At 40.3% G+C, this 20169-nt stretch overlaps 1 protein-coding gene across 1 annotated transcript in view; it reads right to left on the bottom strand.

The window, feature by feature from the left end:
* Nucleotides 1-20169, bottom strand: part of GLI3 (GLI family zinc finger 3) — a 243747-nt gene that overhangs the window by 83319 nt on the left and 140259 nt on the right. Inside the window, exon 5 of the mRNA XM_073332835.1 lies at nt 1064-1269. Within this exon, the coding sequence (XP_073188936.1) occupies nt 1064-1269 (206 nt within the window). The remainder of the gene's footprint in view (nt 1-1063; nt 1270-20169) is intronic.

The following is a 20169-nucleotide window of genomic DNA, read 5'->3' as shown; positions in this document are numbered from 1 at the left end:
CTCTTACAAGTGAGGATTAATTAGTCATCCATTTGAACAGAGTACACTACTCATTTTTCAAATTCTGCTAAAGGCAGTATGTCTGTTTTGTAAATTTGTGTGAGCACTGGGAAGAGCTTTTCCTTAATTAAAATAGTAGTTTAATTATCTTCACTACATACTCACTTGCTAATTTGGCCCATTATGACTCCACTCAGCACAATAAAGCAATTTTGAAACTTCAAACTACTAATGTACTGTTAAAAATAACACTTCCCAGAATCCAGCCCATGTGTGATTCTGTTCATTGCTCACTAAGGCAAAATTCACATTTAAATCAATGGGAATTTTTACTAAGGACTGAGTAGAGATTGCAGATCTTGGTCCTTTATAATTTAGCTTACATCCAAATAAACAGGGAGGTAATATCTACATCGTACTCAGACCTCAGGGAACATCACTTTCCTTTTATGCTGCCTAAATGTGAGTCATTTAAATATGCTGCACCTGATTCTGATCACCAATCACATATCTCATATAAGTGAAATTTCATTCGTCTTATCCTCAACTAGTATAAATTGGTGTAGCTCAATTTAAGTTAAATAGACCTATAATGACCCTCATTAGCAAGTGAGTGTGTTGTTAAGATAATAAAACTGCTATTTTAATAAAGGAAAAGACCTTTCCAACACAATATATCTCTTGAACTCGCTGGAGATATGCTGATTTATACAAGGTGATTTGATTTCAGTGCAGGCATTCCTGATGTATGCTGTTTTAAGGTAAGTCAGAATCATACCCACGGTCTGTCGCACAAAACAGAAGATATTACAAGCCATAAACATTGTTACATTTTTAATTTTGAATGAGAACTTTTTTTTTTGCTGAAGTTTCAACGTTTGTGAAATGTGCAAATGACCAGCAATAGGCTGATGAAGTATTGAAACATTTATGACATAATGAATATGGCTGACAAATCTGCTGAAGCTGCTTTGAACAAGGAAAAAAAAGAGAAATGTTGACAAGATTAATATAACTTAAGTTGCCACAATGACAGCAAACAGGAAGCCAGTCTTAAACCCACCGTCTGTAGGGCTGAGTCCACGGGCTGCCGAGATCATTGACAGAGACGGGCTACTGTGCAGTGATCGGATGTAGTCCATGTAAGGGTTAATATAAGGGTGAGGAGGGCTGAAGGGAGATTCTGATGTTGCAGCCGGATTTCTGTGTGGGGAAATTCTAATGAACGGAAGATCTGAATATGTTGGGCTACTAGATAAGGCAGAAGGCCTGGAATAAAGAGAGAGAGAGAGAGAGAGAGAGAGAGAGAGAAAAAAGAAAGATTATCTATATAGTCAAGATCACAAATGTGGACAGAAAAAATAACTGTAAGGTAATATTCATTCTATAAAGAACAACTGCATTGAACATGCAATAACTTACACTAATTTCCACTGCCTGGAGAGAAAAGAATCGGGAACGAGTTCTTCTCTGTACCAATTGTTAGTAATATTTCTCTGACCCATTTTTAATGTAAGTTGGTTTTCAGTTTCCATGTTACATCACTCCATAATTTTTTTCCTTTGGATTTCAGAAGAAAACCAATCTAACTAGCATTAAATATGTACATCACATATTAATTTCTGCTATAATACAGAATGCATGCTGAGACACCTAATAATTTACAAATTCTAAAAAGTCTACTGGAAGAAGTTTAAGAAGATCTACCTGAGCCCATTTCCTTGATTTGCCAATTTATCCTTATTGTAAAATGCACATTTCTATTTATAAACAAATTCAGAAGATACACAGTTTGTAAACCACTACAAGGGTTGGGCTTTTCTACAACTATTTTTGACATAGCTCATTTACACGTGCGATACCAAAAACCAGACAGCAATGGAACAAAGGTTCTCCATATGTTTGTTTTTAGCATGGTGCCACAAACTGACCTAATGCCAACAACAAGAATTCAGTAATTAACCACATCTCTGTTATTAAGGAGGAACAGAATTTTTTTCTTAAGCTATAACTATGAAGCTGTAATGAACTAAGGCTGAAATGCCACTTCATGGTTGATGAGGACAAATAACCTGTCCTAAAAACACCCCTTGATGTCACGTGATAGGACCATGCCCATGCTCTGTGCCGAGTACCGCCTCTCACAGCATCCATGCTCCAAGGCACTGGAAAAAAAAAATTCATAAGGAAGTGTTGGAGAGCTCACTCCTGCCAACCAGTCCTTTCGCGAAAGACAATGATTAAGCCTGTCATTTATTTGCTGTAGTCTAACAGGCTGACCTGAACTAAATGCCTTTTTGTCCCTGTTTTTCAATTAATTTAGCGTATATACAGAACAGAGAGAAGCAGCAGCTGTGAGACCAGTTGGGGCAGCTCATTCCTTTGATGCTGCTGGCTTACACAAAATAATAAAAAAGAGAAATGTATTTCTGTAACATACACACCACAGTCAGTGGGGATTGTTGTTGTCACTTATAAGGCAACAAAATGGAATCTGAGGTAAGAGTCAATTCTGCTGATCTGTCAGCTCAGAAACACTCATGTATGAATGGGACAAAGATCAGAGTTATTAGTTCTTAACTGGACACCAGACTCCCTGAAAGAAAATATACGAGGGTCATAACATTTGGGGAATAAAGATTTTTTCCTGTTTCTTTGTATTTCTCCATCTTTTCTTCCTTCCTTCGTTATTTTCAAGGTAAACCCCTTTATGCTTTCCACACCTGAAAATGTCCCTTCACTGTAATGTTTATGTTATGCCCCTACATTTTTGTGTTAAAAGCAGACTCTGGCAATGGAATAATTTCATTGGGACCCAAACAAATTATCCACAAATACCTAAGCAGTGACCAATAAACCTTTACAGGTGTTTAAAGTGTAGTTATAGTTAGAAAAGCAACCATTACTCAAAGCATCTTTTCTCTGTATGTTTTCGAGTTATCTTTGCTTTACTGATCAAAACCAGATTTTAATGCTGTTTGCACAGTAAAACCCATAATTTATCGAAGAAGAAACTGGCCTCATGGTTCACTGACAAAAATTGACATGTAAAGTTTATGTCACAGAATCTTTTTCACTGATAATGATGTACAGGGCAGAAAGAACACTGCTGGACATCACATCACAGGGTGAGTTTCCCATCCCAGCAGGGTAGAAAATATTGAACTGGGATGGGTTAAATTGAGCAAAGGTAATCTGAAAGTCACTGAGAGTGTGAATTTGGAACCTCACAATGTCATTCTGCAGTCTTGGTTTTTGGCTATGGTTACAAATGAAGAACTATTAGAAATCCACATTGAATGTCACAAAGCAAAAGCCTTGGTGTTATCTGGTGCATATTGAACAGTAAACTGTTCAATGGATTTTGTCAACAGGCTGAAAGTCTATGTTATTTTCAATCATTCATTCTCCATCTGGTCAATAGCCAAGCAGCAGCAAGAACAGGGTTCAGAGCCAGACAAGCCAGCCCACCTCTCCCCTTCCAGATCAAATGGGAGCCACACAAGGACACTTCATCCAGAAAGCCCTCCCTCACAGGGCCCCGCAAGCTTCTGAGAAGGCTATGAAAAGCCTTAGGTCCCTGGAAAACACTAATCTTCAGCAGGCCAGGAGCAGCAGCATGGACAGGACAGCATATGGGGGGTGTCATCAGACTCAATATTAAACTTTTCAACTCCAGATTAATGTTTTCTGGTTTCTCCCCAACACCTGAATGTAACATGCTACCACCCTCCTCCAATCACCTCAGCTACCTTGTTTCACTCTCCTCCCCTCTCTTTTATAAAAACAAAACAACGAAAACCAAACAACAAGAGATCAAATGTTACATAGCCAAACAAGAGCAAATTTTTGTCCTTCCCTTTCTCACACCCTTACTATTAGCTGCTTCTTCCTAATACTGGGTCTAATTTTAGACTGTAAGCATTTTTTGGGTAGGAACTGTGTTTTATGGGTCAAGAAAGCACTTAGCACACTTTGAGCCATGTAAATAATGGACAAAAAATAAAGAAGCATGGACTTGGGAGATCTTCATAGCATCATTCAGTGACAATCCAACTACAAAAAATGGTGGCAGTCCACTGGACATTGGCATGGCACATGACAGATCTTCACATACCCTGACAGATAAAGGATTGATGTAGCTGATTCTGCTTTGGGTCCGAGCCTTCTTCCACTGAATGCAATTGCAACACTTTTGTTGATTTCAATCTGAGCAGGATCACTTTCTTCAGCAATAAGAGCTCGGAACGTCATGCCTCATTTTGTAAATTTTGTATCATAATCATCCTTGCCCTCACTTCAGCAAAAATCTCTATGCCCTGTGGGACAGTAGAGCTCTTTCTATATTACCTGCTGTATAATAAGAGGCATGTAGAGGGAGCAGGCATCTGGTTCTCCCATCTCCACGGAGATCTGACATTTTGAAGGAAATCTGCATAAACCCAGTGTTATAATCTATCTAATCTATCCATATGTTTTCCTGTAGCATTCATCACCATAGTAGCTAAGTCCCTGGCCCAGGAAAGCTCTTAAGTGTGCGCTTAACTTTAAGCACCTCAGTAACCCCATCCCTCTTCTGCAAGTAGTTAAACAGGTGCTTAAAGTAACTTCAAAGGGAGGTAAGCACATGCAAGTGCTTTGCTGAATTGGGGCCTCAGTGTTGCTGTATCTACACCCAGAGGCCCTGGCAACACAACTCCTACTATACACTGAATAGTTCTTTGGAGACTGAGAAATGTTTCCAGCTTTCACTAAAAGAGACCAGGGGGCTGTGTTTTACTGCTTCTATTTTTCATAATGGTATATTCAGCTGATTCTCATTAAATCACTCTGTAAGCCAGATAACATCCACCTCCCCAAGGGAAAATCTACAGGTGGAGCCTATGGGAGAAGAAAACGTGGGAGAGCAGGGTTGCTCCTCTCTAGGGATGATTTGTAGGGCAGCCCCAACACCTGGAGGGTCTCTAGGGAACTGCTGGAGACATAACCACCCTGATAAAACCTCCAGAGTGGCTCTCTTCACTCAGTGGCCCTCCTCCTGCCTTGCCTTCTGAATGCCCTTTTACCTCCATTGCCCCACCAGAGGAGTGCTCAAGGGAACAGCTAATTGCCCTTTTCCAGGCAATGTCTTCAGGGCTGAAAGGGGACAAGTTGTGCACGTGCACACACACACAAGTCAAGGCCATCCCACCCATATAATGCAGGGCTGTAAACCACCCACTGTCAGCCTACCAAGTCTGTGCCCTCTCCCCTTGTGCAGATCCCAGTTCTGTAGACAACTCTGCACAGGACGCGAGGAGGGTATCAAACAGGCAGCTGATCCATCTTCTGTGCAGGATGGATGCAATCAGCATGTGGGGAGCTTGGGGTTTGAAACTGGTCCGGTAAACATATCTTTCCTGTTTGTCATGACTTCTTCTGGATGATTTAACAAAGACATCAACCTCTTTAAAAACGTACATAGCGGTACTTGTTTAGAACTTGTCATTAAGATACACATTACTGCAGATACCACAGTGTTTAATGTTCACCATCGTTCAATGTTCACTTTTTATGACCAGTGCTGTACTGTAGGTAAGACATTTGATTTGACAGTTACCTATCAGGGGAGAGGGAGTGACATTTTTCTTTGCTGTTCACAACTGCAACCACAGAAATCCTCATCAAACCAATGACTGGTGACATCTTTTACTAACTTACTGTTTAGCTTTTCAAAAATAAAACTGAGTGCATTCCAAATTCTTTCTGGAAGAGAAGGAAAATTAAAAGCCAGCACATTACAATGGGTAGGAGCTATTAAAAGATGTGACCAAACTGTGTTTTTTAACTGAATAGAGAGGGAGCAGCCAGGAAACCCGTCAAACAAACACTGAAATATACAGGTAACACTCTTATAGTCAACTACAAACAATAAAATACACCAAAATTATAAATATAAGTGTTGGAATTCTATTGCACTTTCCTTGTAGCACTGAAGAAACATTTCCTCACTTTGTTTCTGCAGTTGTTTTTTTTCTCTTTACTGGGGAAACAGCTATGGGGCTTTTGTATCTGGCACAACAAGTGTGAACTATTTATACCTATTCCAAGATGTGGTACCTTATTCACAGGTTGTTGTATCTGATACCATCTCAGTGGGGCTGCCATGATTCTTCTACTGACACTAAATAGTGGCTTTGCCTTCAGGGCTATCCGAAGAGTTTCAGTTTTATTGGAAACTGTTACCAAGTTCATTTGCAGCATTGATAGGAAGGTTGTAAGGCAGGGGACTGACAGTGTTAGAGAGCCTTTATGCCTCTAGATTAGCTATTCTCAAACTGTGGGGCAGGCCTTCCATGGGAGGTGTGGGAATGTGTCAAGGGAGGCGCAAGCTGCGTGCTTTTTGGGGGTGGGATGAAGAGCTCTGTCAGTCAGTCCTGGGGCTGGTGCAGAAGGTGGGGATAAAGGGGACAACTGGAGTCCTGCCACCCAGGCTCAGGCTCTCCTCTCCCTCACCTGGAGGCAGTGGAGCTCCGGCTGTCAGCCCTGGGGTGGCAGCAGCAGCAGCCCAGAAGTAAGGGTGTCAATGGGGCGCTAGGTCGGCTGTGAAACGTGATAGACAAATGTCGAATTTCACCTTGCCTCCCTGACTTCTGTGCTGCTGCTGGCGCGGGGCTGCCCTCAGAGCCCGGTGTCCTGTCGGCAGCTGCTGCTCTCCGCTGTGCCTTCAGAGCTGGGGGGTGGTAAAGGTACTTGGGGGGAGGGGCATACGTAAATGGCTATGGACACTAAGAAGGGAGGCCCGACGAAACGAGTTTGAGAACCACTGCTCTAGCTCACATGCAGGACTATGGCAGAGGTTGATGATGATCGTCATGGCCACCCGAGCAGTGACAGCACACGATGCAACATGAGTTGATTTTCCCCATCCAGTTCTAAGGGACAGGTATCCTCATCACTAAAATTAGTCCTGGCAATCTGATCAGACAGGCCAAGGACTGTATGGATGGAGCCTTGCCCTGCCACGGCCTGTGCTCAGTGGCCCGGGTGGAAAGAGAACTCCATTCAGAGTGCTGCCTCCCCAGCACCTCTCAGGAGCTCTGCGGTCACTTATATTTTTTGGAGGAGAGGAGGGTGATAGAAAGCAGACTGCAGAGGAACCACATTTTACCATTAAATAAGTGCTCATCTTTAAAATTAAAGAAAAATGAAATGCTCTCAGATCAGCTGCGGACAGATGGGAAATCCCGTCCCTTCCTCCATAGGGCCGGAGGGTCTCTTGGAACTACTGCAGTTCTGCTATGAATTGGGGTGCAGGGGTAGGCAGGATTTGGAGAGACTGCACAGGGGTGAGCAGAGGTGCACCTCCTGCATCCCACGGGGCACACCTCTGCAGTAGCCCCCTGCTTAACAGTACGTAGCGGGGACTTGGGGGAGCGCTTCCGAGTCTTTTCCCTCCATGGAGAGTGGAGTGGGGTGAGGCATGACAGCTGCACAGATGGCTCCAACCTTTAGGCCCTCTCTACAGGCGCGACACGGGCACAGCTACGGGGCTGTGGCTAGGCTGCTGTAGAGCCACAATGTAGATGCTTCCTCAGCAATGGAAGCGGTTTTTCCGGCACTGTAGGAACATCACCCACCTCCCATCCAAGCGATAGCAGCAAGGTCAATGGAAGCGTTCCTCCATCGACCTAGTTGTGTCTGAACCAGGGGTTCAGCAGGCACTGCTTTGTCAACCAAATTTGAAGTGTAGACCAGGCCTTAGGTTGGCAACACAGACGTGGAGTGTTTCTCTTTCCCAAAATCTATTCTCCAGCTATCAGGGGATGTGAAGGAGGGGGAACATTCTTTCCCTTAGCCGTACAAAGTCAATTTCTCCAGTTTGAAATTAAAAAAAACAAAAAAGGAAAATTTTTGACAAAATATTCTAGCTGTTCTCTCAACCTACTGTCGAGCTAGTCAGAATGTTTTTAGAATTCAACAAGGAAACAGAAAACATGCCATTTTTTTTCACCCACTAATGCCCTCGATCCTTTCTCCCCCCCTTCATATGCTGTTTTAGCATTCAGCCACATGTCCAGGGATGGGAGCTAAGCAGGGGATCTCCCCCAAGTGCCATCCAATAATCTATTCTTAAATTTAGGCTGAGTATTGTTAAACTTCTGTGGCTGTCACAGGAACAGGAGAATGGGGAGGTGAGGTGGCTTTAAGCCAGTTTTGTGCTTTCCTAATTCTGAGTCCTGGGACTATACTAAATTGTGCAGGGATGTCCCTGCACACCTCTCTGTCTGCACCCATTATGCTGGGAACAGAGCTGGGATACAGTTGTTCTGCCAGCCTCACTCCAATTGTAGAACGCCCCTAGCAGGGCAGTATTCTCCAGGGGCTATTTGAGCCTAGCAGCATAAAGGACCCTGTATCATAAGAAAATCTGGACTAAAGGTGGTGGGGTTTTTTTATTCGTGCCTGAACAAACAGTTTTGAAATCAATATAAAACTGTGGGCTTTAGGGTTGTTTTTTATTTTTTGTACTGCTTATCTTTTTAAAAACTGCATGACAATTTAAGCATTTCCTTATTTTTAGAGGAAACAATCTGATTCTAGACTGGAAATTTCATGCCAAGTTTTATCCGAAGTTTTCAAAATGGCCCTTTTATTAGTGCATTGAAAAACAAAAGGTAATACTGAAAACAGTAAGCAATCTATAACTACAGCATCTCAAACATGACACTGTGCTAAGGCTTCAGATAGAACAATAATCTATCTTAGAGAACAAAGCTTGTCAACCAACTGGAATGAAATATTATAACATAGCCTAATTTATTATCGCCTTTTCATATTTCTTGTTATATTACTAAAATGTCAAAGTTCAAACCTCGATATTTAATCATTTTCCAGTACGTCATTCAATGCAAGAGCTAATATCTATGCCATGCTGTTTCTCTGATATCCATTCAGTTCCGTATTGTTTGGAGAATTAAAAACATAAATATGCCTATGGGTTTGTTTGGAGATTTTTTTGTGAGTAATCTTTAGAAGACTGTCAGCAAAGCAATAAAGTTTTTATTTCTATTTGATCTTCGAATTTGAACAACAAAAAATCATCCTTGTTATTTCAGACAAATGCAGCCCTATTCTGACGCATGACTGAATGAATAGGCTTGGTCATATATCCCTTGTTAAATGACTAAGTTTGCTTAGTACAATATCCATATAAGCCGATTAACCCCTTGGCACCAGTTATCAACGTTATGCCTATTGACAATGAAAGAGTATTTTATACCAAGAATTTCTGTTCCCTGGAAACCTGGGGCCTGATCCTGCAAACACTTACTAGTGAGCGCAGTGCTAACAATTCTAAGTAGTCCAAATGATCCCAATGTTACTACTCAAAGTTATATGCCCCACATTCAGTAGTAGGTACTTGCAATATTGGGCTCAGGGCACTAATTATGTCCCCAGAAAACACATGAATATCATCCACCAGATAAACTATTTGCGAGAAAAAACATTGTTTATTAATTCATAGAAGAAAGTGCTAAAATAATTCCATATGGCAGTTTTACAAACCCAAGGGAAAAAAACAATTAGATTAGACTAAATACTTTACCAACATGCATACACACACTTACACATACACTGCATCTAACTATTTTAGGATACGACAATAGAGTGTACTACACAACAATTCATACATTATTTAAGACAGCAGCATTGATTAGGAAAAAGAGGTTTTGCACTTTGGTGAGGGTTTTATGTGCACGTGTGTGGGTCCAATTTTAACTGACCATGTTTCTCAAGGACTATATTTTGCTATGGCAGTGCCCAAGCCTACTCGATCGCAAAACTTCCGCTGTCTTCAAAGTAAAGTAATTATGGGTGAGAGAGTCAACAGCACTACACTTAGGGCCAGATGCTCAAAGATATTAAGGCACCTACACTCTCAATGGAGTTTGAGCATATGAGTCTTAGGGCTTGTCTTCACTACCGGGGTAAGTCGACCTAAGTTACACTACTCCAGCTATGTGCAGTACACTACTCCAGTCGATGTAGCCTAGGTTGACTTACCCAGGTGTCTTCAGTGCACTATGTCAATGGGAGACACTCTCCAGTCGACTGCCCTTACTCTTCTTGGAGAGCTGGAGTTCCGGGGTCGACCAAAGAGTGATCTGCCATCCATTTAGCGTCTTCACTAGACCCACTAAATTGACACCCGTGGCATCGATTGCAGCAGCGCTGATCTCCCCCGTAGTGAAGACAAGCCCTTAGTGTGAGCCTAATTCTTCTCCCACTGGAGTCAACAGTAGAACTTCCATTGACTTCAATGGAGCTAGAATTAGGCCAATACTGAGTGCTTTTAAAAATACCACCCCGTAACTCTCACTCCTTCCTCTTTAAACATCTAGTTAAATTTGCAAACAATAATAAACACAAAGACATGTACTTAACTGATGGGGTAAGATTTATAAAAATAACAACTTTTCATATTTCTGGATCCTCATCAATCACATTTAACAAAGGATAGTCATGCATTCCTCTAAATTAAGCTTTGCTACTTCTTAGTTTTCATCACTCAGTGCTTCAGATCTGAAGGACTGCATTTTGAGAGTCAGGCCAACTAAGCAAAATACCAAGCAAACTTAAAGATTAAAATGAATTGTAAAAAAGCACTTTATACATTTGTAACACCTTTCATCTAAAATCTCAGCGTGAAGTGTCATGATTTGCTTGAGATAACATGGTAATTTATTAGCAGCACTGAGAACAGAACCTTGATTTCCTATGTCCATATCCCTGTGCTAACAACTAATCAACACTGTGCCTGCCTTGCCTCCAAAACGAATGCCGAAACTGTAGCTAGCGTAGTGAAACAATTAAATCTGTGCAGAGATTAATATTAATATCAGATTATAGTATGATTAGCCACAAGATACTCTGGAGCCTACAATTCAGTAATAGTATGTCAGTTAAGAGAGTTATCATACAGCAGATGTATGTACGTATACATCGTTAATGAGCCCAGGGCATACACTGTTTACACATAAATGGTCAGGATGAATGACTCCGTGGATAGGAAAACGGATCAGGTCTACAGAGATATGAGCTCTGTTCCTGGCTGTCAATGATCTGCTGTGTGACCTTGGGTGTGTCACATCATCTCCCTGTGCCTCAGTTTCCCCACCTGTAAAACAGAGATGATACTTTTCTTTTTTGCAAATATATTACATACAATTCTCTCTCTCTCTCGCTTCTTCCCTTCATATGTCATTTGTCTTCTCAGATTGTGAGCTCTTCAGGGCAGGGACCATGTCTTTGTATATATTTGTACAGCACTTAATACAATGAAGCTGTGATCCTGATAGGAGCTTCTGGATGCTATGGTACTATAAAGACTAAATAACAGTGATAATGGGCCAGATAATGGTACCCTTACCCACATTTAGTATTACCTTACTGTACAAATTGACTTACTTTACTCTGGTGACATTGACGTCAATGGGACTTCATACAGAATCAGTGAGAGTACAGGCATCACAAGCCAGCCCAACCCAGTGTTTGTGAATTTTTTCCCTCCCGCTCTTCAGCCAACTCCGGTTCCAGTTCGGTTAGTTTGTGGTCATTACTGCATCAAGGGTAACAGTACTTCAAATAATATGTGATGTGCAGGTCTTGGTCCCTACACTACAACATACTGACACTATTAATTATAAGGTAATTCACATAAGATCAGAGAAAACACAGCTCCATTCCAGAGGAGGTGGAAAACATTATGAAACTTCATATGCCACTGCACCTTCACCCTGTATCACAGTGCAATATGCTACAGAAAAGGTCTAATTTTTTTTTTTAAATATACACCACACTAACTAAGTGTTAGTATTACCAACCATGCTCCTCAGGCAAATTCAGGTGTGCAACAGTTTTCTTGCAATGCACTCGTGCATACCTGCTCTTATTCAGTATTAAAATTATATTCTCCTCTGGTTTACAGAGAGTGGTTGAAACCTCCTGATGTGTTTAACTAGCATGTTTGTGAGAAGAATCACATTAATATGTGGATATATAATACCATCTGCATCTTCTCCCAAAAAAGCAGGTCAAAGAAATGTCACCAGCCTTCTCACACTTAGTGCTGCTAAACCAGCTAATTGAATAAACGTTTGTTTAACATTGGCTCCTATTTCCCTAACGCATCATGAGAATAAGAATAATTTTATTTCCCCTTGTCCCCCCGCCCAATTCTTCAGGAGTGCCACTGGCTGTTATCGCAGTGACTAATGTGCTGTATGTGGCCATTATAGTCTTCAACTCTGAAATTACACCCAGGATGAACGATAGGGTCTGCCTGTATGCTGATTGGAGTTGGATGATGATTGATTAGAAGAAAGTCAGACTACGTAGCCATGCAAAAAGCTCTGCACTAAACCACAAGCGTAAACACTAAAGAACCTTTCACCAGTGGCTTCACAGCTATTAGATGTTTTCATATTAACAACATTTCTCACATCCAGGTTTGTGCATTTTATCTTTATTCTTTCAAATCCTGAAATTGCTTGGATAAGAGGGGTTGTGTGTATATATATATACACATTTCTAAGAGCAGCCTGAACTTTTATGGGAAATTGAAGAGGCTTTGTGTCAAGTACAGCTAAATCCAGCCTTTCTATATCAAACCCCTGCTAGAAAATTACTGTGCAGATGATAAGGCTGAAAGATATAATAAAAAGTGACTCTACTCAATTTACACTGCAATATTGGTATGACTGAATATTTTTCATTCAGGTGACTGATAAAATCGCTAAACTGTATTGCAGATAAATAAAGGAGGCTTCTGTCAAGAATAAACACCATTAATCATGAAGTCTCACCCTCTGAGTGGCTGTGCTATGCATCTGTACAAACGCACCATCACAAGTGGCATGCAACCTGGTGCTTGCTTCCTTCCTCCCAGTTCTCCGGTGCAGTTGTCTTTTCAGAGAAACTTTTATTTTTCTCCTGTATTTATAACATTTGAAAATATAACCTTGTCCATGGAACTTTACATGCAAAGTGCAATCAGATTGCATTCTTCTAATGCTTAGTTAAAGGCGAGCTGGGACAGATTCAGATCTCAGCTGCCGTGGTGTAAATCCAAATTACAGTGGGTTTTGGATTTACACTGGCATAACTAGAAAGCTTGACTGAGAAGTAAATGTTTGTCCTTTCCCTCCCCCTACCTCCAAAACATTCGAAAGAATCCTGTAAGATATTTTCCACTAGTACTCATTACTGAGATTCACTATTTCCAAATAGCCTGTAATGATCTTTTTGAAATACTGTTATGAAGTTTCTTACTACAAAAATGTACCTTATTCAGTGTTAATGGGTTTTCTTTCAAAGGGCTATTTACATGATAAAAACGGGACATGTACTTAAGACACCAAACTGCTCTCCTGCAAAAGCATGATCATATGAAGGGGAAAACCAGACAACTAAGTAACCTTTTTATAACCTGTTTTAGAGCAAGTGATGACTCAATGGTAGCCATGTTATTAAACTGGAATGAAGCAGTGCCCTACACACTAATGAGGTTAAAAAATGTAGTTATGTCTTCATGTTAAAGGCACTTAGCAAGCAGTTTGCTTGGCAAAGACCAACTGTGAGCTGGAGCTGAAGACTAATCACACAGGCAGAAATCAAATCGACTGGAAGAATTAGGAGACTTGTGGCCCCGAGGAATGTAATTCATGCAGAAAAACAGTTGTCAGAGCAAGGCCAGGGAACCGCGTGGGAAGAAAGCAAAATAAACAGCTCAACAAAGAAAACAAAGACTCTCGAATAGTGGCTTTTCTAATGCTTGAGTACACTGAAACTTCAGTGGGTGCATATGACAAAAACCTCATCAAAGGCTGATGAGCAAATACACTGGTGAATGGTGAACCAGTTCAAAAACACTCACAAAATGCCTCAAGGTATTTAAAAAACAACCTTGAAATTTTTGTGTACAAAAGAGAATGGGGGGAGGGGGAAGGAGAACACATAACCACCAGAGATTGCAATACTAAGAAGAGAGTTGGAGTAATTACTATAATTACTTTTGATTTATCTTTTGGCTGTTCATAGATCACAGGAAGCCTTATGTGTAAAAGAGGTGGCAGCATGTGTGAGAACAGCCACTCCTATGTATATGTCTCTATACAGATTTGAGGAAAAAGTGCATGGCTATTTTGGAACCAATCCTGCAGTCTGATGACCAGATTCTTGATATCAACCAATATGACTACTCAGCTGGAGGAAGGGTATCAGAATCTGGCCCTTAATCTAAGCACAACTGCCACTGTCTGTACTGAAAGATTTCCCTGCACAGGGACAGCAGGACTGAGCTGTAAGAGGAGAATCAAAGTTTGAAACCAATTTTCTAAAACACCAATTCCACACGTATATTTTTAAAAATGAGTATTTTAAACTAACAGGGAATCTCCCCCACTCAATAATTTCACATTTTTGGATGTCTTTTTCAAAACCTCCATGGAACTTGGCCTTTTTTAAAACCTTTTAATACAGTATCCTCCTCCCCATTCCATATATCACTGTTGATTTTTATAAACCAGCTGCATTTAATACTTGAGAATGCCATGATTTTTACTAGTTCAACAAGTTTGTGCTTCTCTTCTTCCCTTACCTATTTCCACGAAGGTAGCACAGAAGGCATTCTTTACTCTGGCTAGCTGCCTGGAAAGGCTCTCACGTTACCCTTAAATGAACATGGTCTTCAATGTCTGCTTTGTGATGCTGAGTACCGTTTTTTGGGTTTTTTTCAAATTAAAAAAAAATCCTTTCATTTATAACACCTAAAATAAATCACATTCACAATATTAAACACCAGCCCTGTGGGATTTTTGCTTCATTCCTAATTTACATGCTAGAAGGTGAGTTTGAGAGCTTAAAAAACAAGTGTCACTAAATTTCAAAAGTCAAATTCAATTATGGAAATGTGAATATTGTTGATCTTAAATTTGCCACTGAAATTCTGTGGTTGCAAAGAAAACATTTTACAAACATTCTAATTTGAAAGGACCATAGTTCTAGTAAGAATGGTGATGCCAGTTCTGAGCATTAATAGTCCACTACTGGAGAGATGCTCTTCATCGCTGCACTGGTGGACAGCCCAAAACTAATATTCACTGTAATGCAGGGATTGGCAACTGTGTTAAACATCAGAAGATCCCAAGTGTTCTGACAGTACTCACTAAATGCCACACAGTTTTAAATATATTTATGTATATGTACATAAACTATTCTCTTAACAAGCCCCAAAGCAGGGGCCAATTCCAGAAAATAAGTTCGGGGAGCAGGAGCCATTGGGGATGGAGAGGGGTGGGTTGGTGTGCTTCTACGAACCACTCCATTTAAGCAAAAAGAAAAGGAGTACTTGTGGCACCTTAGAGACTAACCAATTTATCTGAGCATAAGCTTTCGTGAGCTACAGCTCACTTCATCGGATGCATACTGTATGCATCCGATGAAGTGAGCTGTAGCTCACGAAAGCTTATGCTCAAATGAATTGGTTAGTCTCTAAGGTGCCACAAGTACTCCTTTTCTTTTTGCGAATACAGACTAACACGGCTGTTACTCTGAAACCTCCATTTAAGCAGGTTGCTTGTATAGCAGAGGCTAGTATATGGGTATTGTGGTGCATCTGTACACCCACACATCCAATGCTGGGAGTGACCTTGTGGAATCGGAGCTGCTTCAGAGCTAGGTGGTTTTGTTGCTCCAAGAGCAGAGCCTTTTGAGGGAGCTGTAGGCTAATATCTTCCATCCTCCAACAACACTCAATGATTTCAGGCAAACAAAGAAGCAGGTGTGACAAGCACCAGGATGCTTCTAGTACCACTGTGCCAAACACAGCCTATGTTAAAGGTGAATTATATTAAGGTTAACTTGAAACAAAAAACACTTATACAAATAACCATTGCTCCATTCTCTTTGCTTCTAGACCAAGTTCTTATGTTTGTTTCAGAACTTTCTCAGTTTTTCCTACGACTTTACCTCGCAGGCACACGGAAACATTGTGTTGCTACAGAATCAGCACTGCAAGTCACTTCTGGCTAGGTGCTGAACATATGTGGACAACTGAAACGCCATAGCCAGAAGAAGAAACAATTCTGGTGCTACTCCAAACCAGTGTGCCTCCATAGCTGGAGCTACAACAGGTTGTTCTTGGATAACGCCTGTAATATATACCTTTTGGAAAGTAAATCTACAGAGCTAGGAATGATTCTTGCACACAAATGTATGCAAGCATAGGGAAAAAATCTATAAATAACAAGTCCTTGTACAAGGTAAATGGATTTTATGGGTTACATTTCTTAAAACTGGAAGCTACATTATACAAACAAAATCTCCACAGAACAGGTACCACAGTACAGGATGGCTATCAGCAGTACAAACTTCCTCATGTTGTCTTGATGATGTGTGCAGATCAGAATCTGAAGGGATTGCCTCCAGAGGTAGAGAGTACTTGATTCTCAGGGGCCATTGAGTCCATGCCCCCTCCGCTGAAAGTGTCTAGAAGGTTGTCAAATAGAGCTATTTGTGTTGGTAGCCTCTACAATATGGGCTGAATTTCAGCCATCAAATTCATTTATATAGGCCAACAAAAAGCCATGGTAACCATACATTGTAAGGTAGGCTGGATTTGAACTGGTGATGTAAAGGTGAAAGATTCTATGATGCACACATTTCAAATGGTAGTCATTAAAATCAGCTATATTTAGACTTCATTCCCAGTTTGAAATGATCACTAATAATTTTCTACAGTGTCACAAGTGTACACATCACTTTATTGAAAAAAAAACAAACTAACATAGAATAGAGGTCCCTGACTTGAGAAGGATACAATCCTCAGGCCTTGGTCTGCAATGAATTTCAGTGGTGTGTATAGTCATTTCCTTGTGGAGTCCCAGTGAAGTCACTAACTTCAATGAAATACCATGCATGAATAATTATAAGTGCAGTCATAATTCATGGCAGGATAAGTCTCTAAGGACTCAATCTGGCAGGGGGTTGAGAAACTTAACCTCCTGTGGACTTTAACAGGAAGTTTAGGGTGCTCAGCCCCTTGAAGAATGAACTCAGCACCTTGCAAAATAAGATGCTAACTCCTTTTGGCATATAAAGTATCCTAAGGACATAAACTTAAACAGCACAACATTTTTCTTTAAACCATTTTATCTTTTAATCAATATCACCAAGCAACAACTCAGAGCCCAGTTCTCTCCTCAGGTACATGGGTAGAACTCCTATTGGACTTCAATGGACATATGAGGGCAGAATTGAGGCCTAAATTTGTATTGTTACTTCGACATAGTACAGGAGGTTCACTTAGACCACAGAATGTGCAACGAATAGCTTGTTAACACTTAGGCTTGAGAAATTTAGAGAAGAGGGGCTCCAGAAGCCTGCTCTCAGTAGTTACAAAGACAGAAAGACACACACACACACACACACACACACACGGAGAGATATAGACAGGCCCTTGCTTAGATTTTTGTTTGGTCTCCCTTGAGGAAAGTTCTGAATTGAACTCAATTCGTGCTCCAAGACTACAAGAAACGACATGTCTTTGTTTTGGGGGTGGGGGAGAGGGAAGGTGGACTACTCTAAGTAGGGTAGGAGTGTGTTAGAATGTGGTAGTGGAAGATGTTCTTTGTTTTGCATGATAAACACATAACTTTCGTTTCCAACAGTTTATACTACCTTAATTTGGGGATGAACTTTCAATTCATAATGTAACTTTATTGTTAAAAAAATTATGCTAAGACTGTAAATTTCAGTTCTCTTTGAAGCAAGACTTAACACGAGTGGAAGCATTGTGCTGAAAAAAGAGAGAGAAAGAAAGAAAAAAGAAAAAAGTCCGTCACAGTCCAGTACCTCACAGGCCACTGCAACAGGTTTGACGGCAGCCTCTATAGAGTTGGCTTGCTTCCGGTTCACTGAATGTGAATACCACAGTTAATATCTGCTCACTTGACTAATACTGCTGACTACAGCACAAAGAACACAGGAATTTTGTCCAAGAAGCCACGGGCTCAGAGACTCCGAATGTGCACTATATTTAAAGACTGCATTCTTTTCAGCTGATAACAGAATGAGATTTTAGATATTTCAAACAGCATAAATATAGCAATGTGGTTATTCCAATCTATTTATATATTTAAGCTATAATATGTTACATAAAAGTAATGAATCACTGATGGGAAATTTTCCCATTATCTTTTGTGTGAATACTTTCCTTACTTATGCTTTCTTTTCATATTTCCAGCTTTTTATAGTCAGAATCTGGCCAAATGATGTCATTATACTCATGTAAACCTGGAGTAACTCAAATTCAAGTCTATATTATGCAGAGACAAAGATCTTTGTCCTATTATTCAAAGATAAATCACACACATGCATATGAAAGCACCCAAAGTTATTTCTTCATTTCTGCAGAACAATATTGTGTACAGGATATATGAGCTACTATTCCAATTGCCACTTATTTTGTTTCCACTGTACCTCAAGTGAAGCCTGAGAATTTACATAAATATTGTAACTAACTGCCCTGCTGGGATAAGGCAGCCAAGTGACACTGATGTCCAATGGTAAGATTCTAAGTTGCCATCTTCATAAGAGATGCTGATGAACATAAAAAGAGTTCCTATTGTAAAAGTTAATTCATTTTGACATCTTGTGTTATTAAATCCATTCCATGTATGAATCAAAGTGAGGGTCTATGCCCAGCAACTCTTGGGTTTAATCCAGAGAGGGTTTGCAGAGAAAGATCATATCCTATGATTCCTTACTGATGTGGAAGGGTTTTCCCTTATTTCCCCCACTTTACATTCCCTGAAAGCACTGCTACAAACTCATTGTCACTGCAGAGTCCATCAGTGCTGCTCCTCTACACAGCAAATATGTCACTGTTCAATGCACCCCACCTCCCTCCAAGGGCGGTGATTGCTGTAGCATTAGCATTTCCAGCCCAACATGTGGGAGAAAGGAAGTAAAAACAAACCCACATGGCATTTTAGGTCTTCCATTAGGCCAATAGACAGGCCCTAGAAAGTTTCTAGTACAGCTGGTTGAATTTTTAATATTGAAAACATTTTTGACAGAAAATGGCACTTTTTCAAAATAACCCTTTTTGTTTTTAAATGAAAATGCCACTGGAAAAGGGGAGCAAAAGAAAAAGTGGGAGGGAGATAAGGGAGACTAAGGAGGTGAAATAAAACAAACAAAAAAATCTAAACTGAAAAATTTTCCACTTTATGTTTATTTTCAAGATTTATTTTTTTTAGTGGGGTAATTTCTATTTTTAAAAACTACATATGTATTGAAACTTTGAGCCAAATTCTCTTGGTTTTCCTGGTGTATATCCCCTTTCCTTCACCCCCGCCCTGAAGTCATTGTGGTTGCAGCAGAAGAACAGCGATCCTTTGTTTTTTTAAGTTCACCTGCTCCTGTTGTTTATTCCCTTCTAAAGTCATAATCCTCTGACATCACAATCAACTGCTGTGGAGAAGATTATGATGTGACAAACAAAGGCTGATCGAGAGCAGGAGAAGCAAGGATGAGGAATCAGCAGCATAGGCAAATGAACACTGAGAACCAAATTTAGTCTGGTTCAATCACGGACAACTCTACTGACTTGACTTCAATGCAGTTGTACCCACTTACATTGGAATGCATTTGGCCTCAAAACCCCACTTAATCTAAAATTTGTTTCCTAAAATAATCAAACTTTTAAATAAGACTGTCCTTTTTCAATGGTTTCCATATATATGTTATCCAGTTCAGCCAGGGCATATATTTGAGAGGGTTAAAAGCTGACTACAGAATTAAGTATGCAGAATTGTTTTAAATAGCGATATTTAGAAGTAGTTACCTACTTCAGCACAGGGGGAGCACTATCATGAATGTGGGCACTAAAATAATATAATTTTCTTCTGCAACTATCTCTCATAATTAAGAAAATGGGAAGCCAAAACCCCTAGAAACCTTTTCTCCAGAAAATACATGCTACCATACATAGACAGAATAGTTTGCTTTTCCAAACTCTCGGCTACTCTTTAAAGACATGGTCTACTTTTAAACCTGTTTTGCAGGTGTGTTTGCAAATGAGGATTTATGATCTGTAATTTTCAGGGTCCATATTACTAAACA

Source organism: Lepidochelys kempii, chromosome 2 (genome assembly GCF_965140265.1).
Source record: "Lepidochelys kempii isolate rLepKem1 chromosome 2, rLepKem1.hap2, whole genome shotgun sequence".
Lineage (NCBI taxonomy): Eukaryota > Metazoa > Chordata > Testudines > Cheloniidae > Lepidochelys > Lepidochelys kempii.
This window is presented reverse-complemented; position numbering and strand designations above follow the sequence as displayed.